Below are 27,949 nucleotides of genomic sequence, written 5' to 3' on the forward strand. Positions count from 1 at the left end.
TTTTAGACAAGGGCAGTGAGTTATTTTTTTTTTCTTTCTCAGCATTATTGGTGTTTGATTTATTATTAATGACATCATAAACAGTGGAAGATCTAAAGGCTGCAGTTCCTTATGGTTATGGGCATACCTAATGTCCAGATCTATTCTGACATATAAGATGTTTTGTCACATCTGTTTACAATCCCTTAAAACATAACTGACTGTTTACATTAATTTTGCGTCATTCAAGTGCATTTGAAGGGTTCATCCAAAAATGAAAATTCAGCTCACCCTCATTTCAAACCCATAAGACTTCCTTCATCTCGAAATACAAAAAAGCATATTTTTAATGAAGTCAGAGATTTCTCTCCCTCCCTCCATTCACCCAAAACACTGACGATTCAAACTGTTGAGATTTGTCAATGAAGTTTGTTTCTGCTTGTCACACAAGCATGTTTAAGCTTAAGAAAGAACAAAAGAGGTTTGTTTTTGTGCATCAAGTACGTACGGTTAAGCTTCTGTTTACCATATTCAATATTCTCTAAGTGCACTAATCAATGTTTATATGTGAATAAAGGTCAAAAATATTATCTGTTCATCATTTTAAAGAGATCATGTCTCTTCAGAAGACTTAGATTAAACCACTTGATTCAATACGATTTATTTTACAATCTCTTTATGAACTTTATTAAGTATCAATTGGTGGAATGGACTTTCAGTGGAGGGACAGAAATCACTCATATCTTCTTCTTTTTTTTTTAATTGAAAGTCTTATTGGTTTGGAATGACAAGAGGATGAGTAATTAACAGAATTTTTATATTTGGGTAGCCTATCCTATGCTCGATGATCCTATGCTCGCAGCTAATCATGCAAAGCCGCATGCAGTCGGCGCTCTTTATAGAGCATGTAGACAAGCTAAATGTCACAAAATGCAATTTCAGTCAGTTGCTGCGTCTGAAATCCCTTACTGTGTAGTAGGTATTACATTTGATTTGAAACTTACTTCGTGACCATTAAAAAAGTATGGTCTCTATAGTATGAATGTGTGTAGTATGAATGAAATTTGGACGTACTACATCCACCATGTTGTCATTGTCATGTGACCTGTGTTGTCAGTTGCATCTCTTCTCCTCCATTCACAAATCCTCTCCTATGGCCTCATGGGATAGTAAAGTTTCTATAGTATGCACACTTCAAAATCTCGCCATAAGTAGCAGGTCACCAGGTATTTTTCGCCTTCTGTTTTATGAGTACTATGAGAATTCGGACATACTACACAGCTCATATACTGTTTTTTACCTACCAGTATGGAAGTAGAGATATTCTGACATAGCGAGTGAGTTTTATACATCAAATATATCCTTCATTCCATATGGCATAAGCAATGTCTTAGTAGGGCATTTGGAAATTGAAATGTAAAATACAAACTCTTACAGTGGAATGTAAAGTCCTGTGTTCCTGTAGCTCAAGTAGTAGAGCATGGGGCTAGCCACGTCCAAGGTCATGGTCATCCTAATTCACTTTGGATGAAAGGTCCTACCAAATGCATAAATGTGAAATGATCACTACTATATTGAACAAACACTTAAGTCTATACTATCATTACTGCAGAAAGATGTTATCGTTATATATATTGTTTTATTGTGGTGTAGTTTTAACATCACTAATTCTGCGTATGGAAACATGACAGCTGGTGTAAAACTGTAAATATGGCAGAAATGTAATGGCTGTTACGTTCATTTCTGATATTGTAGGATCTCAAAATACATGAAGGTTTTTTTGTATATATTGAGCTGTGTTTTTGTGTGGGAGGAAGGCACAAAAATGACGTCATTGAGTGAAGGGAGAGAATATGATATATGCCGTGTCTGTGTTTTCTTCTCTCTTTTCTTTCTAGGTGCACATTTGTACCTGAAAGGCAGGTGAGGTTGGAGGCAGTGAGGGAGCTGTTCCTTTCAGCCTATAGCTCTACAGTAGGACTTAAATCGTCATCTCCAAGCCCTTCTGGTGCCATCTCAGGCCTGCTGGAGCAGTTTGCCCGTGGGGTCGGCCTTCGTGGCACCAACGCCATTATCTGAGCCTTCCGCTGTTGCACCCATCATTTTCACTCAGCTCTTGTACACACCCTCAGGACTTTTCATGTCATTGTCTTTTTTCCTCCTACTGCACCTTGATGTGGCACCATATCTACCACATCGGGAGTACCTCATTTATTGGTGTAGCTGTACAGTAAATCCTTCTTCATCCCCTTCTTTTCCATCTCTTTTCTTCCTATTTTCTCACTCTTATTCTCTCCTCACTTATTCCGATGCAATTCTCTGCTTGCTGAAAGGAAAAGTGCCAAATCTAAATACAGGGCTACATTAAACTGACTGTTTATCTTTTACTTTTTTTCCTTCACTTACCCTTTACTTTTTGAGTTTGTGTTTTTTACAGACCAAATAATATGTCCATTTGTTGATTTTTCTAAATTAGATTTTAAGCAGCGCTGCTTCAATTTTATTTTTCTTTACCCTCTCTTTTACTTATTTTGATTGTTGCACATTTGTACTGTAATAGGGAAAAATAGAGAGGGGTTTATGAGATCCAGGCAGAAAAGGGAAAATTATCTCCAAGCTTAACATTGAAAAATTATATTTCAAGGAATAAAAAGGTAAATGTAGTTGAGGGAAAGAGGAAAGAGGGTCTTGCTCCTCCATTTTAAACGCTTGTTTTATTTTAGTTGCTGACTGTCTTAAAAGAAATTCTTGTAAAAATCTTGTTTTTTTTTTAGTTTTTTTTTTTTAAAAGACTGCAAAGACCTTAAGCAGAGTTCAAGATTTGAACTAAGCCTAAAGACTGTCAGTTGATTTGTGGTATTTTTAGGAATGGCAATAGTTTGGGCAGTGGTAATGTAAGACAATGTCATTGTTCTTTTAATTAACAATTTTGTGATTATTTAATGAGTGTGTTATGAATTTAATTCAATTTTTGTTGACTCTAGATTATTTTTAAACTGTATCAATCAAGTACACTTACGTTTTCTGAAGCCAAGTCGTTTTATTATCAGACAAAACTTTGTTTTTCTTGTGAATGATTATTTTCTTTTGGTAAATGCCTCAAAATATCTGATTTGCCTTGGCAGTATATTGATTCCTGTACTTGCATGAATGGCTATAAAGTGGCACTTGAATTCAAGGATTGAAAACATGGAATTTTTAGTATTTTGGACATAAAACCTTTGTGGCCTCATTACCTCAGGGCCTTTTATTGTGCCTTTTGATTTTAAGGAGATAATGGTAAAAAAAAAAAAACATTCTGTTTCCATGCATGGCTGCATAATTTTGTGCAACTTTTAGATTTTAAGATCATGTCTGCTGTTTCTCTTATTGTTCGTTTATGACACAATAACGTCCTTCTGTACTGTAGCAACTTCCGGTGTTGGGCAAAATACAGACTAAAATAATTCTTCCTTGTCAATTCATGAGTGTGAATTCCTTTTTTTTTTTTTTTTTTTTTTTTTTTTTGAATTACAGGGTCAAGCATGACAGCAGCAAATCTGTTACAAGTTTAATAGTATGTAGCATCCCAGTAATTATATTATGAAAGAAAATTAAATCTACTTATTATACACTAGGTGGCACTGTAACGAAGTTGATATTATCAGGGTATGGTTTTATACAATATGTCTGTATGCAAAAGCATTGCTATACAGCCACATGCTTTTTGACATTTTTTTTCTTTTTTTTTTTTCCTTTTATTTATATAGCACACATAATACAACAGACGTTGCCCAAGGTGCTTTACAGACAGTCAAATAAAACACTTAATTAAAACTATACATACCAACAAGCAATAGAAAGTAAAACATAAGACAGGAGACAGCTACATACTATATCACTTTCACATAAAGGGCCAAGCCACTTCAGACTGCACCCCATGCTACGTCTAATAAATAGGTTTTTAACAACGACTTAAAAACAGCCAACGACATCTTGCCATCATATTTGTTGGTTACATGAGAACAGTTTTATATATTAAAAAGTTTCTAACAACATTTAGCCAGCATGTCCCCAATTGTCCTAATAGTGTAAACTTATAGTGTAAGTTTTGTATTTGCCAATTTTAGTGAAGCTAGATGAATACCTTATGAGTTTGACAAAAAAAAAAAGTTTTTTTTTCTTCAGAAAAGTTGAAAGAAAAGTAGCTGAAAATCTAGTGGGCTGTAATTGAAACATATATATATATATATATATATATATATATATATATATATATATATATATATATATATACTTGGATCATTCTCACACAAAACCATTAAAACTGCAGCACTAATCATTTTAAATATGAAACATGTAATTTAGTAATATATATAGAAAAAATAATAATGAAGACATTAGTTTTCTCTATCTTGCACAAAGAGTAATTTCAACAAAGGAATTAATTATTATTGTATTTTACTACATTTTCTGCTAAAATTCTAATTACCGCAATGCGTCTAGCAATGAATGTATGTTATGTTGTAATTTAAAAAGATTCAAATGAAAATATTCTGGAAAAAATAAATGGATGTTCTACTATGTTTTCAAATGACAGAAAAATGACAGACTGGATATTCATATGTAATGATAATGAAAATAGAGTGGGAAAAATGAAGTGTCCATGACTGATGTTGCCATCATCCTCAACATTTTTAAGGACCGTTTACACACAAAATTTTAAAATAAATATTAAGAATGAAGCAAAACATGTGCCAGAACCTTCAAGATGGCTGGTAAGCAGATCTCTTTATATTTCTCCAGTTAAAAATCTAAAATTGTCTTGTCAGACCGTGTACACAAAAATATTGATTATCATTACTGAAACAGGTATGTTTCCACATTTAGAAAAACATTATATTAATAATTTTACTTATGTACTTGTACTTATGTATGTACTTAATGTCTAATTTACATTGAGTAAAAAAATTGGGCAAATCATTATGACTTGTCTAATGTTATCAAAAAAAAAAAGCCAAGGTACCTCACAACACTATTCTCACTGCTACAATTTAAGGCCAGTTGCGGTAGAGAGAATGTCTTGGGTTACTCAACGTAACTCAACGTAACCATGGTTCCCTGAGAGTAGGGAATCAGACATTGTATCACTATCTGTCGTTTTGGTGAAACTCCTTTCTCCGAATATGCTGAAAGCCTGATTGACTCCTGCTATTGCAACTGCAATAGCCAATGGCGCATGTGCTCTCAAGCGATATTGCCTCAGAATCTTTCTAAGAGCGAGAGAATACATGTAAAGACTCTGAGGTGGTTTTACACAGCAACTTATGCAATGTCTCGTTCTCTACTCTCAGGGAACCATGGTTACGTTGAGTAACCCAAGATATTCCCTTTCGAGGTAGGTCTCTCGACATCGCATCACTAATTGACGCTTTGGGGTACAAAATTACATGTAAAAATGACACAATCCCCAAATCTAAAAGAGTTGAAACAGGAATGAGTATAAACACATGCCGTGGCAGGAGAGTGCCAAGCTCCCCCTAGGTCGGCCACCGGACCTAGTGGAGACACTTAACCAGTCAGCTGGCAATCAGCCAAGACGGTGCCGGCACCTTCAGCACCGACTAACACATGGTTAATGCCATGGAATTAGACCAGTACAATGCAATGAGAGGATATTGAAGCAACAATAACATATTGGTGCACTCACATATTGGTGCATTGGTGCATAGCATATTACTGTACACAGCCCATAAGTGCATTATACACAAGCACAACACAAGTAAAAATAACAATGGCACACACACACACACACACACACACACACAGTAAGGCAGGCAGCTTCCAGCAGGAGGCCCCTAATTAACATGATAATACCAATGCAGAATGCTGCAGGTTGTGCGGTGAATATATTTGTTCAAAATAAATAACTTGTATAGAGAGTCCTGTAACGAAACACAGGTGCAGACACTATCGCAGCATACCAGACTATACGCCCTATTCAGACGGGATTCGTTTTACAAGGGTAGATGGGGTAATGTAATTTTGACACAGGACGTCTGTAATATTAATGGACAATTTGCACGGGATAAGAAATCTCTGTAAAACTAGCAGAAGTGGGAGGGGTAACTCGATTTACACACCGCCGTCCCTGTCGTCATGTGAATATCATGTTGCTTCCTTATATCAAGTGTGCAAACACATAAAATCCATATAACCTATATATAACAGTTAGGTCCGATCGAACAATTTATTTATTAATTAAATGAATTAAATTCTGATTGGATTCTGTTGTTAAAGGGTTAGTTCACCCAAAAATGAAAATTTTGTCAGTAATTACTCACCCTCATGTTGTTCCAACCGCGTAAGACCTTCGTTCATCTTCGGAACACAAATTAAGATATTTTTGATTAAATCTGAGCTGATCACTTCTCCATAGGCTTCTAGGTGACCGAAACTTGCTGGCCCAGAAAAGTTATTAAAGAGATCGTTAATATAGTCCAAGTGACTACAGTGGCTTAATCTTAAGTATATCAAGCGACGAGAATACTTTTTGTGCGCAAAAACAAACAAAAATAACGACTTTATTCCACTATTCATTTCCTTCTCTCTGGGCCTCGTAGTGTTTTTGCGCAGCGCGTCTGTGTTGCACGTCAGACGCATCACACACATGACCAGCTTCGGCCAATTGTGAGCCTACGTGGTGACGTGTAACACAGACGCGCTACGCAAAAACACTACGTGAACCAACTAGAGGCCCAGAGAGAAGGAAATGAATAGTGGAATAAAGTCGTTATTTTTGTTTGTTTTTGCGCACAAAAAGTATTCTCGTCACTTGATAAACTTAAGATTGAGCCACTGTAGTCACTTGGACTATATTAACGATCTCTTTAATAACTTTTCTGGGCCAGCAAGTTTCGGTCACCTAGAAGCCTATGGAGGAGTGATCAGCTCTCAGATTTCATCAAAAATATCTTAATTTGTGTTCCGAAGATGAACGAAGGTCTTACGGGGTTGGAACAACATGAGGGTGAGTAATTACTGACAGAATTTTCATTTTTGGGTGAACTAACCCTTTAATGGGCACTTACATAAAGCTAAAAAGTTTAGCTTTTTAGAAAACTACTTTTAAACGGGTCGAATTCGCATGGGATTAGTATTACCTGATAGCCTGGATGCCAGCTGAACTTAGCCCCGCCCACAACATTTGAGGTCGGGAAGTTCCCAAGGGGGTAAGCCAGCACCCGGAAAGCGTGTCTTCCATGGGGGCAGCCATTGGCTTGCAAGCCATCACCTGCTGTTAGCATTCCATTGACTCCCATTCATTTTGGCATCACTTTGACAGCGAATAACTTCACATCTGAGGTGATTAAATGTATACGGTTGAATTTATATAAATTGCCCTGTTTAGTTAAAGGTCGATATATGATCTGTGTTGTCATGTGTGTTTTATGTGAGATTGGGGTTTGTGAATATAGAGAGTGTTGCTGTTTTAGGGTGGGATGCGCACTACTTTAAGTGCACTCATTTATTCACGGTGAACTTGGGATGTGTTGATTTAAAGGGGAAGTACATACGAGCTCATGCACTTGTGTATAAAAATTATATAAATAAGAGAGCTCATGCATTGTTGAGTGTAATAATTGTTCATTTATTGCCACAATTCATTCTAAGTAAAAACTCTGAATATGAAGCATCTCGTCTGACTGTTTATTGATAAACGTGCTCCCTTACAGGAGTGCTACATAAAAAACTGTCAGACAGGTTGCTCACATCACATCTACGTCATCAAGTTCAGTTTGAGGCTGCCAGTGGTGGAGGAAGTACTGAATCTCAGTACTTAAGTAAAAGTACAAATAACCAGAGATATATTTACTTTAGTAAAAGTACCACAATGAAAACCCTACTTAAGTAAAAAGTACCTGATTTTAAATGTACTTTAAGTATTAAAAGTAAAAGTACTTTCATAACAATGTATTCTCTTAATGTCTATATTCTAATAATTAGGGCTGTAACAATATGCAATATGAAACCGAAATCGCGACACTCGGATCCACGAACCTGTGTCGCGGTGTGAGTGTGAGAAGGCAGAATCGCGACACACCCCTTTTTTGAAGTTAATTATACCTGGATAAATTCTTTAAAGGGGGGGTACAATGGTGTTTCATGTATTCAGAGTTGTTTACACTGTTAAAGAGATGGATTCTCATGCTAAACATGGGCAAAGTTTAAAAAAAATATTTTGGACGAATAACGGAGAATTTCTGTGCCGAAAATCTTACTTCCGGGTTGGTGCAAGTTTCGGCTGGTTTTTTTTCGATCGTGGATCTAATGACGTAGATCAGAGTGGAACTCCTTATATGAGCATTTCTCTCGGAAAAGCTCGCCCGCGCACACGTCGACCAGAGGAGAACGAGACCGCGCACATCAACGCGCTTCAACAGGAAATCATCGGCAGCGCTGCATAGGATTTGTTCAAGAATGTCTCCAAAAAAGTGTGTATTTGGATGTGAGGGAAAGCTTACCGTGTTCAGCTTTCCAAAGAACCCAGTGTTACAGGAACAGACAGTGGATGCAGTTTGTTTTTCCGGGGCAGCAACGGAGTGTAGGAAGTGCGGTTGTGTGTTCTGGTCATTTCAGTGATGAATGTTTTATTAACAAGGCCTCGACGCTGGATTTGCAAATCGTTTGCTATTAAAACGTGGAGCGGTCCCAGTGATAAAAGACCCCATTCATGTAAGTACAACTGGATCAGATTTCTGTCTTTTGCTGGAAATCAAGAACTACCGCTTGACTCTATAGCTCCGCCTCCAGGACCTCGGCTTTTCCCGGAGAGAATCGGAAAGCTGTTTTTTCTTTTAAAATTATAATAAAACTAAACACTTTTTGGAGATATTAAGGATGCACTACTACTCTATAGGTACTCAAGATTAACATGAGATTAGGTGAAACTGTGCATGTTATGTACCCTTTAAAATTGGGCAATCCCAGCGTTATGGACGTGACAATTGCAGTAAAAACTTGAAATGTAAAACTTGAAATGTAAATTCTCAAATACCAATTGAAACTGTTTATATATCCATACTCCCCATACTCCCTTAAGTCCAGACATGCGTTTTATATTTAATATGAGGGAAATATAAATCCATAACGGATGTGACACAAAAAAAATCTTTAACTTTTAGGTGGCAAAATATTTTTTAGTAATTCTGTGAATTTCACTGCGCAAACCAAAAGTAATATACCCACCGGATGAAGAAGGGTTGGCTCTCCACAGAACATAAAATATTTATTTTATTTTTTGTGTTCACATTTATGAGGAAAAAACAATGTTATGGACGTGTCAGTTCTCCGTTACGCACGTGAGCGCTCTGAAAGCAGCACTAAAATACTGCTTTAAAACGTTCACAGATACCTCAAAAGCCCTTCTTTAAAGTGAATTTCGTTTCGTATTAATTGTATCTTAATTTTAATCAATGTTTCATCAACCAATTGCCTGGATTTAATAAATAAGTAAATATAGCAGAAAATGGATCAGGACACAGAGGCGCGGGCGCGTGAACTGGTGAAACTCATGAACCGAAACTTAGGTCTGTACTTGCCTCACAGACCTAAGACGTATATATATATAGAAAGCTTGAAATGTGTACTTTTAAACAGAACAATTAAAAACGAAAGAAAACAGACTGCTCTCTGCATGTATCTGTATGAAATGTGCATTTCTCTCTGGCGCGTTCACTGCAAAGATCGCGCGTCAGCATCAATTAAAATGTCTCCTTGTTATATTTTACATATTCATAATCATTACTTTTGCCGGTTCTTTGTGACAGCTTTTAGGGGCTTTATTGGCAGCGCCACAGTTAGGCTACATGTTACGCGTCAGCACCGAAAACATGGAGATTTTTTTCAATCCCTGTTTTGGCAAGGGGAAAAACTGATCAGAAAATGTAACGAAACGTTGTAGAAATGTAGTGGAGTAGAAAGTATAATAATTGCTGCAAAAAGTAACGAAGTAAAAGTCAAAAGTATGCACTATTGATTCTACTTAAGTAAAGTACAGATACGTGAAAAATGTACTTAAGTAAAGTAACAAAGTATTTTTACTTCGTTACATTCCACCACTCAGGCTGCGCAGTATGCTCAGCCATCAGGAAGTGAGTGCTTCTAATTGACTTCACTTTTCTCCGTTGAAGTCTATGGGGTCGCTGTGTCCATTTCTTTTACTGTCTATGGGAAGTTCGGTCTGGACTTGATCCATTGTGGAGCAACTATGCTCGAACCAGAGCTGTTCGGACCAATCAAATTGTAAGGGCGGGCTTTATACGATGATGGACAGATGATCAACAGTAACGTAATCATCCACCCCAGACAGCAACATAGTGTCGGCCCAGATCCGGCCCACATCTGGACCGTGTGAAATCCACATGAACCAGATTTGGGCCAGATCTGGGCTGATACTATGTTGCTGTCTGGGACGTCACCAAAGAGCGCTTGGGTTAACAAAAATTCAATTGAATTCGTTTACAACAAAAGATGACTGCCGCCATCGTGTCTGTTATAGAAAATATCAACAGTGCATTAATTTTAAAAGAGGAACAGAGAACCGCGATCAAGATTAATTTTTTTTTTCTTTTAACGTGCTAACTCCTGCTGCGTCTGTCTTCCAGCTCCTCCTGCTCAGTCTGGGGCGTAGCTCAGCCACTTCTGTACAGCTTGAGCGAAGTCATAGGTGTTTGCCGTTGTAAGACGTTGAGTCAAGGCATCTAGAATACAAGTAAAAGTATGCTACTGTGATTTAGTCAATGATTTGTTCAATCAAGCTGTCGTCAAGGATTGGGAGCAGAACATGGCACGAACACAGTACACAATATGTGTATACACACAGTGTAGCCTATAATACACACTGCCCAATATGTTCATGGATGTATTCGAATTAAAGGGAAGCAAGGATTAGCTTGCAGTGACATCTTTCATAAGGACAATTTATGAGGCCAAGTGACTCTAAAAAAAATCATGTTTATTATTTTCTTAAATCAGAACTAATTGTTAACTCAACAAATTAAATATAAATAACTGGATACTTATAACTAATTAAATAGTAAATGTATTGATTAGAGTTATAGACAAAAGATTTTTCTGGTTGACTAAATTGCACATTAATTTCTGCTTAAATAGGCTACTGGGTGCATGGAGGAATATGCATAAATCTCACTGCAAAAACAGGCTAATAATAAGGCTATGTCTTTAAAATTAACGAGGCATTTTAATTGTTTATAAATGAAGTATGTGGGGCTAAGCCCCCCCTTGACGCCAGGCCTGGTTGTCAGGCGCTGTATAATAACAGTGCGCGCGGTGCGCGCGCTTCCCCGCGCTCAGAAAAGGTGCAGAAGATCATCAAAAATCGTGATATCGCATAAGCACTAGTATAAAACGACTGTTATCATTTCTGAAAACAAACACAATGGAGTTACAAAACTGTATCGCACGCATATCGCAGCCCTGCTCGAGGATTATTCATATTTTGGATTTGTAGGCTATTACGACGAGATGGTCTAATCGGCATTTCCAGTTAACGTTACAACTCGAGACAGTTCTGCATTGAATAAAGTAAAGGTAAACCATATGTCTTTTGTGTAATTCTGGCCCGCCGCGGACACTGCTGTGGGTAGCGCTAGATAGAGCACTATGCTAGAGTTGGTTCCGCCGGTGTTCTCCGGCGGTCAGAAGAAATAGCGGTGCTGTGTTAGATTTCACGACACTAGCAATGGGTACAGACATGTATTTTGAGCTAGCTGTCACAAAAATAGACTGGACCAATGAGGTTTTGCTAACTTTATAACCTAGAAGAGAACCACAAAGTACTTTTGGCAGATTTGGACACAACAAAAATCTATTTCAGTGACTGCAGCACTGCGTCGGTTACTACATTAACCATCATGTTAACGATCAACCTAACAGTATTTGATTTGGTACAATTCATTCATAGCGAAGTAGCGAACATTAAGCAAGCTTACCTGTACGCTTGTGCCAAGGTCCAGAAATGAGCTGTGTCCGGTGCAGTACGTTGGTGTTGATCTCCCGGTCAACCAAAAATCGATGGATTTTCAATCATATTTCCCGGTCAACTATATCGATGCATTTTCAATCATATTTCCCGGTCAACTATATGCCGATGACTCTTCAACAACAGCGTCGTTTCCCGGTCAACTATAAATCAATGACTTTTCAACACATTCAGCGACCGCCCGGTAAACCAAATATCAATACTTAATCAATCATAAAGATAATTATAGATCAATGTTGTTCCAATATTGTTGCCATCAACATTAATAACATCAGGTTTTCATCGATATGGTAATGGTGATTCAACATTTATTTTGCATTGAAATTTCAACATCAACCATAATGATGATTCAGATGGAAAAACAATGCTCATTCAATGTTGGCTTGCTGTCTGGGAATGACGGCTCACTCGTCTCCCGCTGCACAGACAGCACATGCGGTGCAATAGAAGGGATTTCAAGGTTATAAATAGAATTTAGAGAAGGTGTTTTGCAAAGATCATCCAAGACAAACGTTCTGAATAGACATACCTTCGGACAGGACTAGTTTAACATGGAGAGTTTAACCATTTGAACTGGTCACCCTGTTACTTTACTCATTATTACTTTATCCCACCTCTCCATGTTAAACTATTTGACCAGTCACCTGTCACCCAACATGGTCACCCAGTTGCCCTGCTGGTAATAACCCAGATAGCAAACTGACATTGAATCAACGTGGAAACGACGTTTCTCGTGACATCGAAACAACGTTGATCTCCGACGTTGATCCGGCATCACTTTGCTCATCGAATTAACGTTGAATCAACGTCAGACACGCCATTCAAAACTAACGGAAAATCAACGCAATTGGTTTGCTTTCCTAACGTTGAAACGATGTTGATTTCAAGTTGTTGAAATTACGTTATAGAATCAACATAAAATCGATCTAATTGGTTTGCTTACCTAACGTTAAAAGGATGTTGATTTCAATTGTGTAAATTGCGTTATTATAAACACATTTTCTACTTGTTTTAAAAATCTATCACTTATTTGATAAATTAGTCTGTATAGGTAATCATTTATTAAACACACGTCACATTCAGTTAACATTGCTTTATTATTTATACAAAATATACATTTACAAATACATTTTTAAATCTTCTGTATACAAACCCTAAGAGTAATATAGAAAAAAGCATTTACACTCAAAATACACAGACATTCCACATTCAGGCATTCTTTCTAAGCCTCAACCAAATGCAATTCAATGTACAAAATGTCCTTGACATTTATAATTACATACAGTATTATAGCCTATGATGTATTATTATAGCAAAACCGTTGACAGTGGAGTTTGTAGATATATGTGTTAAATAACAAATAATAATTAAATACCGTGTACAGCAATCGATTAGTACATTGGGTTTAATTTGTCGTTTAATGATCTCATATGTGTTGTTAGTACCGAGAAATTTCACGTGAATAAATACTTAGTACGTGGGTGGCGTACTTCAATGTCCAGTACGTGGTATAACATTTGCTCCATTATATGGTGAGAAATCCTGTAATGTTTTCCTCAAAAACCTTGAAAGAAAGACATGGACATCTTGGATGACATGGGGGTGAGTAAATTGTCAGGAATTTTTTTTTTGAAACTGAACTAATCCTTTAATATATTACTAATATGTCTGTTTCGCAAAATCATCGTAAATCATCGTAGATCTACGAGTGCTCTGGAGTAATAGTAAATCATGTAGTGCTTTATATACACTTGTCTTGATTGCTAATACACATCTGATGACGATTATTAGGTTAAACGTTCACGGATACGATTATATCATTTTCAGGACTTCGCAAATGGACAGCGACTCTTAAGTAGCACGTAGTGTTCTCGCGCGTTAATGTTAAGTGCATTTTTGGGATTTCCGTAATCTTGCACGTAGAGAGCTAAGGCCAGAGCAGTCAGACTCAGAAGATTTTGAGAAATGCGATTCGAGTAGGAACCACAAACGGATTTGTAAAATTCGTATTTAATGTATTTTTGTTTTTGTTTTTTTTGCAGTTCACACTTGCTAAATCTTTTCGCATTTCAATCGGACATGCAATATTGTTTGTATTCCAAGCAATCTATATATGCAAAATTTGTCCAAAAAGGTGTAACTTGTGTTGTTGGAGACAAAAAGAGAAAAAAGTTTGCAATTCCAAAAAAAAAAAAAAAAAAAAAACTGTCACAGGTGCTCAGTTTTGCTATTATAATACCTTAACATGATAGTAATAAGCCATCTGCAAAAGCAGAGAGGTTGGTGTGGTGTACAGTAGTAGGCTACATCTGTAGTTCCAGGTCAGCATCTGGAGATCTGCATTCAGCTGGAGAATATCAAATAAAATAAAAATAGATAAGCGTCATTGGTTCATTCAGCCCGCGCTCATTTAAGAACGACCAATCAGCGTGTATGTTTTGTCTAGAATAGCCTACCTCAAGTTCGAGTTCCTATGCTTCCTATGACGCTTCCTACGAACTCTCAGTTGTCTTCCACCATCTCGTCTATTCCTACGACCTGCACGGCTGAAATCCAAATCCACTGGTCAAGTGAGTGATGAGCTTTCGAGATATAATCAACCTATAAATCCTGCAAAGTACAAAGACACAGTTTTTCCTCACAAAGAAAAAACGGTCAGGTAAACCACAACGGTTGAAAAGTTGTTGTTTTTTCACACAAAGTAGGCTATTGCTTTTGTCGTTATTTATATTTGCTGCTATGCATGTATAATATGTAGTGGGTTAAAATGAGATTTTTGTTTAAAAAAAATGTGTATGTTTTGTCTAGAATAGCCTACCTCAAGTTCGAGTTCCTATGCTTCCTATGACGCTTCCTACGAACTCTCAGTTGTCTTCCACCATCTCGTCTATTCCTACGACCTGCACGGCTGAAATCCAAATCCACTGGTCAAGTGAGTGATGAGCTTTCGAGATATAATCAACCTATAAATCCTGCAAAGTACAAAGACACAGTTTTTCCTCACAAAGAAAAAACGGTCAGGTAAACCACAACGGTTGAAAAGTTGTTGTTTTTTCACACAAAGTAGGCTATTGCTTTTGTCGTTATTTATATTTGCTGCTATGCATGTATAATATGTAGTGGGTTAAAATGAGATTTTTGTTTAAAAAAAATGTGTATGTTTTGTCTAGAATAGCCTACCTCAAGTTCGAGTTCCTATGCTTCCTATGACGCTTCCTACGAACTCTCAGTTGTCTTCCACCATCTCGTCTATTCCTACGACCTGCACGGCTGAAATCCAAATCCACTGGTCAAGTGAGTGATGAGCTTTCGAGATATAATCAACCTATAAATCCTGCAAAGTACAAAGACACAGTTTTTCCTCACAAAGAAAAAACGGTCAGGTAAACCACAATGGTTGAAAAGTTGTTGTTTTTTCACACAAAGTAGGCTATTGCTTTTGTCGTTATTTATATTTGCTGCTATGCATGTATAATAGGTAGTGGGTTAAAATGAGATTTTTGTTTAAAAAAAACTTGCATGCCTAAAGTTGTTGAGCCCCTGAACCATTTAGCATTAATAAGTAAACAAGTATAGATATACATGCATGCATAAATACCTTTAAGTGGAACGAATAACTCTGCTGTATGGTGTCAGTCTCATTGCTGGCAAATACCTAAAAATAGACCTAGAGAAATAAAATGAATAAATAAAATATATTGTTGACCACAATATCTGTTAGCATAATAGTTCAAACAATTATAACTACAAGCAATGTAACATTATATTTGTAGCCTACCTCATTTAGTTGATTATTTACCCTATAGAACTTTTCTCACTGAAACAGCCTGGGGTAATTTAAAAATGTTTAAACCTTAAATATTTCAGTAAAAAGCCAAGAGTGTTATACTGTAATATTACATATAATATTTTTAATATAATTTCAATAAACATATAATATACTTATAATTAATTTAACAACTCAAAGTATACACAATTTATCAGTATTTTAACAATTGAGAAACATGTTGGCCTATACAGATTAGTTATTACATACGGTGACGCATTGCTGCCACATACATATTATTTTTTTCCCCCAATTATGTCGTAATAACGAGATCTTATGTCGTTAAAACGACATCTTTTTCTCGTAATAACGAGATCTTATGTCGTTAAAACGACATCTTTTCTCGTAATAACGAGATCTTATGTCGTTAAAACGACATCTTTTTCTCGTAATAACGAGATCTTATGTCGTTAAAACGACATATTTTTCTCGTAATAACGAGATGTTATGTCGTTAAAACGACATCTTTTTTGCCCTTATAAGGACATGTGTAGTCATGTACAAAATATGCCTTTATCCACATAAAATTGACAGCCTATCGCGCCTTTATCACACGTTCAAAAAGCTTAAGCAAATAGTAGCAGCCCCCAATCATGAAATTAATCAATGAGGCCCTTTTTTGAAAATATATTTTATATAGGCTTTTTTATATTTTATATGTTTTTTTTAATATGATATATTATATAGGCCTAATAAGATTTATTTTTGTTAATAGGCTATATCTTCATCTTCATTACATAGAGATATAATTAAACAAAAAGTAGTCAAAACACATCTAACAGAACATAGCCTAAGTTGTTTATTTTTTACAACATTGTGTTCTTATTTTGTTTAATTAACGAAATGTCAATCTTCGTCTTTATAACAGAAGATAGCCTACAATACAATACAAAAATCTTCAAGATGTATAACGGATTGTCACCTTATAAACAGTACTTTTTTAATGGAATAATACACCCTTATAATAAAGAAAAAGCTTCAGTAATAAAGAATATGTTGTCCTTCCACAGAAACCCTTTATTATAAAGAAAATAGGTGGCTCTTAACGTGTCTTTCTATGGGAGGATGGCATTGCGGTGCACAGCAAATATTCAATGCATTCAATGCAAATATTCAATGGTATTCAATGCAAAACAAAAATGAAAAATACAAGTAGCCAATAAAATAAACAAATTATTGTGGCATTAATTAGCCCATAAACAATATTTATTTTAAAGCCTAAACGAATTTGTTTAAAGAAAAACACCAGCGTTGGGCATTTATCTGTATAGGCTAAGTGTTTCAGCCGCCCTTTTCAAACTGGCGCAATAAAATGCAACAGAATTTGATTAGTTAAACATGAAGAGGATTATCCGTCTGGCATGGCCGCTCGCTCTAACGTTAACCTAGATAAATGTTTGCTGTTATGAAGCGCATATCCAAGTGTTTGTGCGGAGTGTGGAGCGCGCAATATGACATGGATGGAGGCGCCGGTGCCATCACTCGCATTTTCCCATCAACAGTGGAAACAACTTAAAATACTCCATTTCTGGTCATACAGAAAATAATAATACATAAGTCGCAACTACTTTTATTTGGGTAAACTCACAACAACAAGAAAACGGTGTGCTTTTGTAAAATAAAATAAAACGAACAGGGCACGCTTTCATGATCTCTGTGAATTGGAGCGCGCCTCAAAAATGAACTGGAAAACAGTGTATAGACAAGCCTCACAGTCACAAACATGAGAAATATAACTATAAAGTTTATACAAAAAAATGTCCACCAACGAAAAAAAATCCAATCGAAAGCATATACGGTAGGCTATAGACTACCATCTGATTATGTAATCCTGTCCGTATGAAAGGCTCATACATTACAGCGGAGATGTATGGAGATACGTATGCAGGCAGCCTACACTGATTTAGAAAATAATAGTTCATTAATAAACAATTAAAATGCTTCGTTATTTTTTTTTCAGATACATTTATCATATCATTAGCATACTTTTGCCGGCGCTTTGCGGCAAGTTTTATGCATGCGCTTGAGCGCGGAATATAGGCTATAGCGTACATGCACCCAGCATTGAATATAAACGTGCGATTAGTTCTAATTGCTTAAATGAATGACTACTAGTCTAGAAAAATCCTTTAGTCTATGGCAACTCTAATCAATAGCCTACATTTAATATCTGACATTATTTCATTAGTAACTAGTATCCAGCTCTTCACATTTAATTAGTTGAGTTAGCATAATTAATAAACTAATAAAATAATAAAATAAAATTTAAATTTAAATTAAGATACTAACCATATATTTATATATATCATTGCTTATTCCACCACACAAAGGACTGTTTAAGGTGACAATCCGTTATACATGTGAAGATTGTAGGCTGTATCTAGAAGATTTTTGTATTGTATTGTATCTTCTGTTATAAAGACGAAGATTGACATTTCGTTAATTAAACAAAATAAGAACACAATGTTGTAAAATTTTCTGTTAGATGTGTTTTGACTACTTTTTGGTTAATTATATCTCTAGGTAATGAATGAAGATATAGCCTATTAACAAAAATAAATCTTATATAATATATATATAAAAAAACTTATAGGCCTATTTAAAATATATTTTCAAAAAAGGGCCTTATTGATTAATTTTGCATGATTGGGGGCTGCTACTATTTGCTTAAGCTTTTTGAACGTGTGATCAATTTTATGTGGATAAATGCATATTTTGTACATGACTACACATGTCCTTATAAGGGCAAAAAAAGGGCAAAAAAAGATGTCGTTTTAACGACATAACATCTCGTTATTACGAGAAAAAGATGTCGTTTTAACGACATAACATCTCGTTATTACGAGAAAAAGATGTCGTTTTAATGACATAACATCTCGTTATTACGAGAAAAAGATGTCGTTTTAACGACATAAGATCTCGTTATTACGAGAAAAGATGTCGTTAAAACGACATAAGATCTCGTTATTACGACATAATTGAGGGGAAAAAATAATATTATGTAAGTGGCAGCAATGCGTCACCGTAATTACAGATATTAGATACACAAATTATTACCTAAACTATATAACAATACTATATACTATATAATAATAACTGTAATTAATTTAGATTGACACAAAAAAATTAACAATTAAATAACAGATGATCTTCTGCCACTGCCACCATCTCTGTCTGGAGCGTAACGCAACCATTTTTTGACTGCCTCAGAAAAGTCTGCCTTGGAAGCCTCTTTACCTTGTGCTGTACTTCTCAATGCACCTGAAACATTATGGAACAAAATTAAACTCGCATTGCAGCATAGGGCTTTGACTTTTGCCTTTTCTTTTTGGTGATCAAAGATGAGTTTTAAGAGATACAATTATTGACTGCAGGGGAGTTTCCTAAATGATTTGGCAAAACTGTTAAACAAAGATAGTGTGAAAAGCTCTTTTAGTAGTTAGTCTATTACTTACGGAACATTATCTTCGAGAGATTTGAGGTCTCGAAGCTCCTCTTTTGTCCACGTCCTGCCCAGTTAAATGATGAAGCCAGATTGTTTGTCAAAATGTGGCTCAACATTTTCCTTACTGTGTCTTCCAGTTTATGACCACCCAGAAGTGACAGCTGGAAAAACTAATAAAAAAGAGATCAGTGTTCACATTAATTCCCATTTCCCAATTTTTTTTGCCATTCTCTGTGAATCTCTCATCAAAGTATTTCCATCCACAGACTCTAGACTGTGTTTGTGTGTGTGTGTGTGTGCGTGTGTGCGTGCGTGCGTGTGTGTGTTTGTGTGTGTGTGTTTTGTTTTTTTGCAAACATAAATGATTGCTTCCGGTGTCAAATGCTAGTTTGAGTATTTCTATTTCTGTGGATTTCCTGGGATTTTTACAGACAAGTGTCTCTAGCATTTACTCAGATTGGTGCCAAAAAATTAAAACATCCAGTGAAGTTCTATAGGTGAGAGATCAACAGAGAATGGCCTGACTCGTTCAAACTGACAAAGTCTACAGTAACCATATCAGTGTAAATGTTTCTACAGCATTATTTTCAGCATTATGTTTGGTATAGTACAGTCATCTCTAATGGTTTCTGTTTTAATGAAAACTGAATATGGGCAATCGTCTGGAAACAATAATCTTTGTTTTCTTTTTTCCATACTTATCAAGACCTGGATATTAAATCAAATTCCATATTTCCCAAACAGCGTAGGTTAAGTGTAATTGCATTACAAGATTTACCAATCTGTTTTTTTCTGTCTCGTCCAACCTCTCCAAAGCATCAAAATCTTCTAGAGACTGTAAAGGTAAACCTAAGCTGCATCCTATTTCTGGTTGAGGTAGAGGGACTCCCTGTAATTTTTGGATCATTGCCCTCTGCTCTTTCAGCTCTGCCTTAATTTCCAGGAGAGCTTTTAACACATTCCTCTTGAAAGGAGACAACTCTACAAATAAAGTAAATAAATATATTAATACTTTATTTGTATTAAGAGAGAGAAACTCTACTAGTTCATTAATAATCACCATCAGCAGAACAGGTTTACTGTTTAAATTGGAATGGAATTTTTGTTTTTGATTTATTACCGTTGGTATGTTCATTCTGTGTTTGTTGTGCTCTACTTGGATTTTCTGAAGAAAACAACACAACAGTTTTTTTCATACACTTAAAACTCACCTGTAAAACAATTAGTCTTAAAGAGGTTAGCAGTTTGAAGAATCACCTGAAAAGATGTCTGAGACAGTCGGACTGGAGTTGTGGTTCATGTATCTCTCTTTAAAAAAAAAAGTGACATTGCAGGAAAAGTTAGGATGGATGTCAACATTTATAGTGAATAAGTAGCCTACATTTAGCCTGTAAGTCCCACCTAAAAGAATAATGTCTTCCAAAATTAAGAAAGAACATAAAATCAACATAAATCTCCCCCCTAGGAAACTTAATGGTCTAATAAAAAGTTTCAAATAACTGTTTTCAAAATAGAAAAAATAGCTTTGATCATTACCATTGACCAGTTCAGTCAGTGTGCCCCGGTGTGCTCCGTGGTTTGCGTCTTGGTGTCCGCCGTAGTGTGTGCCCAGGTGTCCTCCGTTGTTCGTGTTTTGGTGTGATCCCTGGTGTCCGTCGTAGTGTGTGCCCAGGTGTCCTCCGTTGTTCGTGTTTTGGTGTGATCCCTGGTGTCTGTCGTAGTGTGTCCCCAGGAGTCCTACGTTGTGTGTGTTTTGGTGTGATCCCTGGTGTCCGCCGTAGTGTGTGTCCAGGTGTGCTTCGGTGTTCGTGTTTTGGTGTGATCCCTGGTGTCCGCCCTGGTGTACCCTGTGTGGATTTTCTGAGAAAAATGTGCAGTTTATTTATAGACTAAATAAATTTCTAAAAGGATATTACAGGATTTGTGGATCTGGAAGTGCAATTATAACAGCTGTGATACAATGTAAAAGAGGCAAAACATTTTTTTTAAAGAATAACATTGCAACACATACCTAGTGAATAGAGGCTTGAGACAGCTGGACTGGTCTCAAAGATCATGTGACTTTCTGAAATAATTATGATCAAGTTAAATTAACAGCAGGGTTTTGCGTAATACAATTGTGTGCTTTGAATTCATTCAGTCATGTTTGATAATCAATAAAGGCGGACTTTTGTGAACTTTCTCAATTAGTGGATTTCAATGATGTTGCTGTTAAGGACACTTCGAAACGGGTTAAATTAACCGTTCGTTCAAGGATGCCTGAGAAAAGAATACAGTTTTCTCTGGCCCAATATATAGACTATGCTGAGCTGCTCATCATTTACTGTGAGTTTTTTACAGGGGCTCCAGCCCCTGACCAGCATCCAGTGTCGGCTACAGCCCCTGACCAGCATCCAGTGACCGCTACAGCCCCTGACCAGCATCCAGTGACCGCTACAGCCCCTGACCAGCATCCAGTGTCGGCTACAGCCCCTGACCAGCATCCAGTGACCGCTACAGCCCCTGACCAGCATCCAGTGTCGGCTACAGCCCCTGACCAGCATCCAGTGACCGCTACAGCCCCTGACCAGCATCCAGTGACCGCTACAGCCCCTGACCAGCATCCAGTGTCGGCTACAGCCCCTGACCAGCATCCAGTGTCGGCTACAGCCCCTGACCAGCATCCAGTGTCGGCTACAGCCCCTGACCAGCATCCAGTGTCGGCTACAGCCCCTGACCAGCATCCAGTGTCGGCTACAGCCCCTGACCAGCATCCAGTGTCGGCTACAGCCCCTGACCAGCATCCCGTAAGGCCGCTCCATTTCACAAACCCATATATACTGTATATGTCCATCCAATTTTATGACAGGTTCAGTGCATTTCAAATTAAATTCAATGGGAATTTACTTTTAAAGTTTTTTTTTTTTTTTTTTTAAAGATTTGAATCGCCTTGAAATTCAGGGACATATGATCATGAAGAGTTTTTTCTTAAAATTAACTACAAAAACAGTTTAATTAGACTTCCATAATACCTGGAATGTCAATTACGGGGGCAGCTGGGAGCCGTGATTTTTTTGGTGCATTAACATCCTGGTCAGAATCATTCTCTGTGAAGTTTAGGAAGCGTGGATTAGGCCTGTAAAGGGAAACAGTAAAATTATTTCTCAATAAGACAACACGGTAACGCTTTAGATTACAGCCCGGAAAGTACTGCGTAATTAAAGCGATTTTACAATGTAACTTTCGGTAATTATAGTGGACCTATAAAGTAAGTATATACGCTGTAAATTTGTCTTAATTCCGCAGTACTTTCCGGGCTGTAATCTAAAGCGTTACCGACAACACCTATAAAAGTCTTTGATATTTATTATCATTAAACCTTAAATTACCTTTTCTTTCTTTTTATTCTTTCATTATGGCCCTCTTCGTCAGAAGTTATTTCCGACGTGTGGATATCACAGTCCACATACTTTTTAAGCATCTTCTGTGCTTTTTCTAGTGTTTCTAGTAATATAGATATAAATAATATATACGATTGAGCAAAGCATGTATAGTTATCAGTGCATTGAGATAATAAAATAAATAATATAAAAAAAAAGAAAAACATTCTTACCACACTTTTTAAGCAATCGCACAGGCTCAAATAGTTTCCATCCAGCTTGTACAGGCTCTTGTCTCTTTACTGCCACCTTTAATTTTTCTTGAGTGTATTTTGGCCAGTAGCACTTTTGTCCAAAAAGCCAATTGTCTGGGACAACATCTGTGCTTTTGTCAGGAAATTCTATTAATGTATACTGATTCACTTTATCCATTATTGTCTGGGAAAGATAAGAAATTTGAGAAATGTTGACCCCAGCTGTGATTAGTTCTGGGTTGCTGCGTGTTCAGCTCCCTTACCCATACCAATCACAGTGGAGTAAGTCAGGCATGAATTAATTTATTTGTATGTAATGCAATGTACTTATTTGTATGCAGTGAAAATAACAGAAAGAGTGGGTGTGTTAAATTAAAGTATCTTTTTATTTTAATGAGCAGGAAGAAAATGAGTGATATTCCCTTCTCTCACAATGTCACCTCACCTCAACAAACTTTCAAAGGGTTTACCCGAAAATCTTGTCATGATTTACTCACTTTCATCTTAGAAACACATATTTAGATATTTTTTAATGAAATTTGAGAGATTTTGGTCACTCCAATGACAGTACAGATAACCAAAACTTTCTAGATCAAAAAATGTCATCGTACTATTAAAAACGAATCAGTATGAATCAAGAGGTTTAATCTAAGTCTTCTGAAAAGACTTAAATGCTATATATGATGGACAGATTTAATTTAGCCATAATAGACATTGATTAAAACAGATGTACAGTGCATTGCATACACCCAAGTGCTTGTATTTGTGCGTAACCCACCAATGAGGATTGTTCCAGTGTGTTTGAAGTTACTTTTACAAACACAAATTGAATTGAGAGGTGTAATCTATGTTATGACATTTTTGGATCTAGAAAGATTTGGTTATCTGGACTGTCAATGGAGTGACCCAAATCTCTCAGATTTCGTTAAAAAAATATCTTAATATGTGTTATGAAGATGAACAAAAGTCGTATGGGTTTGGAGCATGAGAGTGAGTAAATGATGATAGAATCCTATAACCCTATAGGATTTATTTCAACTTTTTCAATATTTTATGTTTATTTAAATTTAAAATAATTTCCAAAAGCCTGACACTACATCTGTGCTCACTCTGCTGAACAAACACTATCTGCAATGGAGAAGGGGTATTGCAAAAAACCCATTATCATTTTCAGGAAGAAGTACGTACTTGTGTTTTACACTGGACAAAGGTACTATTTCAGTCTTTTCTTGCAAGACAGAGACTCTATAACATCCAAGTGCAGAGGAGTCGCATGGATAAGTGTAAAATGATTCTGTTTTTTGGAACCTCTGACACACTATATGAACGCTTTCATTCTGTTTGATTATATCCTTAATTATGGCTATGTCTGTGTCGATTTTGATACAGTTGTCTCCTTGTTTGGGTGACAAAACAAAATCTGAGAAATGCACCTTTTTTAGCTCTTTTGAACTTGATGACAGATTAGATTGATGAGATTCTTTTGGAAGCATTTCTGAAAGTCTTTTGACAACCTGCTGTAAAGGACAATCTGGTTTTCTAACCAATCGTTTCAGTTCACCCAGGTAATTTTCATATGGAAATGCCGCTATATTATCAAGAGGGCCGAATGCTTTATACTCGTCTGCAAGATGGATAACCTGGTGGACATTGAAAACTACTTCGTCTGTGCCATACAATCTGATGTAATGTGTTACAAATGACAACAGAGCCTTTTTAGCAAATTCAATCATTGAATCAGAGAGGCCGGGACTAAGCAGCAGAAACATGCCAATAGAAAAGAGAAGAAAGTTGTCATAAATTGCGGATTCAACACATCCTTTTAACACAACGGGACCAGTGTATATCATGAACTGGCGGAACTCTGTGGCCTTCCATCTATCCACATCTGTCAAAGAACGAGGTTTCCTGGCAAACTCTTGAGGCATAAAAGAACGGAGAGCAACAAGTCTGTCAGAAATCTCTGCTATACGCTGTGATGACAACCTTGTTCTAAGCTTTTTCCCTTTCATCCACATTTGAATTAACCTCCTCATTACTCCAAGACAGCAGGTGTGCATGTAGTCTAACGGGAATTGGGTTACCATTTTTACTAGTTCGTGTAAAGGGCTTAAACTACTGTTCAAATGGTGTTCTTCATTTGTCATCATTTCATAATCCATGTCAGTACGCAGTGGAGCATCTGTTTCAGGATATGTCATTTTATTACACCATACTCCAGTCTGGGAACATTTGTCACAACCAAAATAGCCATTGTGAGACTTGACATTTTTGATGAATGCTCGTGCAGGGGCATCGCAAATAAAGGAGGAGACAACAACTTTAAAATGAGTACCATTCTTTACAATGCCTTCTTGCAAAACAAATTTTAATTCGGCAATAAAATCTTTCAAATACTCCCTGAGTGAGCTCGGTTTACTACTGCCACAGAACAAACCAACTACAAATGGAGATCGTGTTTCATCACAGTCAACTGTTGCAAGAATTGGCCAAAATTGTGTTCTGGAGCTTTTAAACAGGGGGATGCCATCAATGTTAAACTGCAAAGCAAGAGTTTTTAAATTTTCAGCAATATTGGAGATCCTACCTAATATGTTTTGCAAGCCATTTACCAGTCCAAAATGGTAATATTCACCATTGCAAATCTTTACTACGGGTACCTTTGTCTGTGTACCAAGAAGAGTCCTTGCATCCTTGGGCAAATCAGGAAATTCTGATCTTAGGATTGCCAATAGTGCTGTTAGAGCTACTAGAGGGATGAAAAAAGATGCTGCCCATGTTTGCAGTTTAGTTTGCAACTGATTAAGTGAATTGTTGCTACTGCTATCAGATTCATTTGATTGGATACTACCAGGATCAGAGAGATTGTCAGAATCACAGAAGAAATCAGCATCTGTGTTTTTTTCCAGATCACATGAGTTCTCATGTGGGGACAAAAGAGAGGAAACTATATTACAAGAAGATGTGAGATCTATACTTTCAGAGTCTTGACATTTGTGACCATGAACAGATTCCTCAGTGTTTTCAGTTTGTGTTTTGTATTCATCTAAAATATCTCTTTCTATCTCTTGTACACTGGCCATAGTCTTTCTCCTTTTAGTCCAGTAAGACATTGTGGTATGTGTGTGTTATTGTCAGTATTATATATTATGTATTTGGTTATATAAAGATTTATATGTACAGGTATATTGTTATTGTTTGATAAAAATGATGATTTTGGAAAATGCTCCTGAAAAACAAAAATAAGAGATAGATAAAAATAATTGTTAATATTGTGTAGTTCAGTGCAATTAATGTCAAACCTTTTTCCTTTGTTTGTCTTTTTTTTAGAGAAAAAACACGCATGTACTGTACCTGATATATATCCAAAAGATTAGATTAAAAATGCTGCCAATCATTTTTTATTAAATTTTTATATTTAATATCTTTATTTATCTCAACTTGTTTTGTTCTGTTTGGGCTAACAGCAATATTATAATAATTATAATTACAAACTATTAGCCGTATTAAGTCTATAGTACTCATTTTGTCCATTAGATGGAGCAAAAGTATAAGAAATCACTTGTAAAACTTTTTTTTAATCGGTCTCCATTATTTTTAATGACAAACAAAAGCCTGAATTAATTTTTAATGTAGGGTACTGACAATACAGTTTAATAAAACATGTTTACGGATAAAGTTGTGTGACGATTATAATTAAATATGTAACTTTTTTATATCCCAATATTGAAGACATAGGTCAAGTTTCCAGACGTTTAGACATAAAATGAAGGGACAAGTGTATTTCCCACAATATACATTATTTTAATTGTATAAAGACACTTATTTAGTGCTGTATGAAGAATACAACAAACCTTTCATTTGCAAAATTGCAAGCAAAATAAGCACATTAAATAATATAAACAAACATAAGCTCGGAAGTGCCCGCAAACTTATTGGTACTGTGACTTGACTTGATCCTTAGCAGGAACTGCATTTTTTGTACACTGGGACTTGAGACTTGATAGTAAGGACTTTTGTTTTGACTTTAACATGCGTTACTTGCTCCCATCTCTGTCGATTTTGTTCCTCATAACCGGTATTATATCGTGGCAAGCCTATTGCAAATATTTGTTTAAAAATCAGTAAATAAAATCAAATAAACATCAATATGATTTATTGCTAATTAATTAAATTAATTAATTTTTGAATAAAAAAAATGAATATGTATATAAAATTGTATAATATAATAATATACTATAATTATAAAAAACAAGTTATTTAAATCCTTAAGACAAATTATTATTGCTGCATGATGTATCTGTTTGAACTAAATACAAATACTAAAAGTATCTGATACTCAGTCAAAAAATATACTCACAAGAAAAAAAGCCAAAGATGCCAAAAGAGTCGTTGGGTTGACAGTAGTTGAGAGTTGGGGTGCTGCTGATGACACATAAACAAAGTTTAAAAAAACAAAAACATTAGTAGTCAGACACTGCATACTGTATGAATTGACATGGATTGTTTATTCATTAATGATCATTGTGAACATTTTAAATCGGAAATAATGCTACAGTAGATTGTTTTCTAAGATATCCGTTTAATTTGTAAAGGCATTACTGGTGACTCTGATGTATGATAATGGAGGAGGGCAGGAGGAACGATGTAAAATCTAATAAATAAAAAAAGATAATCATTGGGTTGGTTTAGGTGAATGCATTTGTATCATGAATCGAAAAAGAGATCAGAAACTGCATGAGCTTGTGAATCAAATTGAATCATGAAATCTATATGAGTCAGGCCAGTATCTGACTTATAACTTAAATATCTGGTAGGCATTCAAAACATACTTACAAAATACAAAGTCGCTGTGTGCTAGGGCTCTTAAAAGAGCCTTTGGGGGTGTTGTAGCTGCTGTTGACACAAGGAAAGGGAAGAGAAAGAAGAAACATGTCTGAATATGAGAGAGAGATATCTGTACGAATTAATGCAATGATTTTTGACTAATCTGGATGACTGCTAGATTTATCACTTACAATAATCAGACTGCAATATATACTG

The 27,949-nt window shown here is 36.1% G+C and overlaps 2 protein-coding genes across 5 annotated transcripts in view; one reads left to right on the top strand and one right to left on the bottom strand.

The window, feature by feature from the left end:
- Positions 1 to 3,438, top strand: part of mtmr14 (myotubularin related protein 14) — a 39,597-nt gene extending 36,159 nt beyond the window's left edge. For 3 of the 4 annotated variants that reach the window (XM_079883924.1, XM_079883925.1, XM_079883926.1), the window contains exon 19: positions 1,878 to 3,437. In XM_079883924.1, the coding sequence (XP_079740050.1) occupies positions 1,878 to 2,058 (181 nt within the window). In that variant the 3' untranslated portion in view covers positions 2,059 to 3,437. Of the gene's footprint in view, positions 1 to 1,877 lie in introns of all 4 variants that reach the window. The other variant, XM_079883927.1, reaches the window with a different exon arrangement.
- Positions 3,439 to 14,907: 11,469 nt separating this feature from the next.
- Positions 14,908 to 26,978, bottom strand: LOC307166115 (uncharacterized protein). The gene is made up of 4 exons (XM_079884283.1): positions 21,305 to 26,978; positions 20,830 to 21,153; positions 20,551 to 20,601; positions 14,908 to 20,458 (listed from the first exon to the last, which is right to left on the bottom strand). The coding sequence occupies exons 1-4, from the start codon at positions 21,348 to 21,350 to the stop codon at positions 20,370 to 20,372; spliced, it is 510 nt and encodes a 169-aa protein (XP_079740409.1). The 5' UTR covers positions 21,351 to 26,978; the 3' UTR covers positions 14,908 to 20,369.
- Between the last annotated feature and the right edge of the window lie 971 nt (positions 26,979 to 27,949).

Source organism: Squalius cephalus (assembly GCF_949319135.1).
Source record: "Squalius cephalus genome assembly, chromosome: 10".
Classification (NCBI taxonomy): Eukaryota; Metazoa; Chordata; class Actinopteri; order Cypriniformes; family Leuciscidae; genus Squalius; species Squalius cephalus.

What these genes read in the sequence shown, in the direction of transcription:
- LOC307166115 (XM_079884283.1), bottom strand. Translation starts at nt 21,350, where the DNA reads ATGATCTTTGAGACCAGTCCAGCTGTCTCAAGCCTCTATTCACTAG. An exon ending in CTCAAGCCTCTATTCACTAG is followed by an intron (nt 21,154 to 21,304) that starts GTATGTGTTGCA and finishes CATTTTTCTCAG; the next exon opens with AAAATCCACACAGGGTACAC. An exon ending in ACTGACTGAACTGGTCAATG is followed by an intron (nt 20,602 to 20,829) that starts GTAATGATCAAA and finishes TTTTTTTTAAAG; the next exon opens with AGAGATACATGAACCACAAC.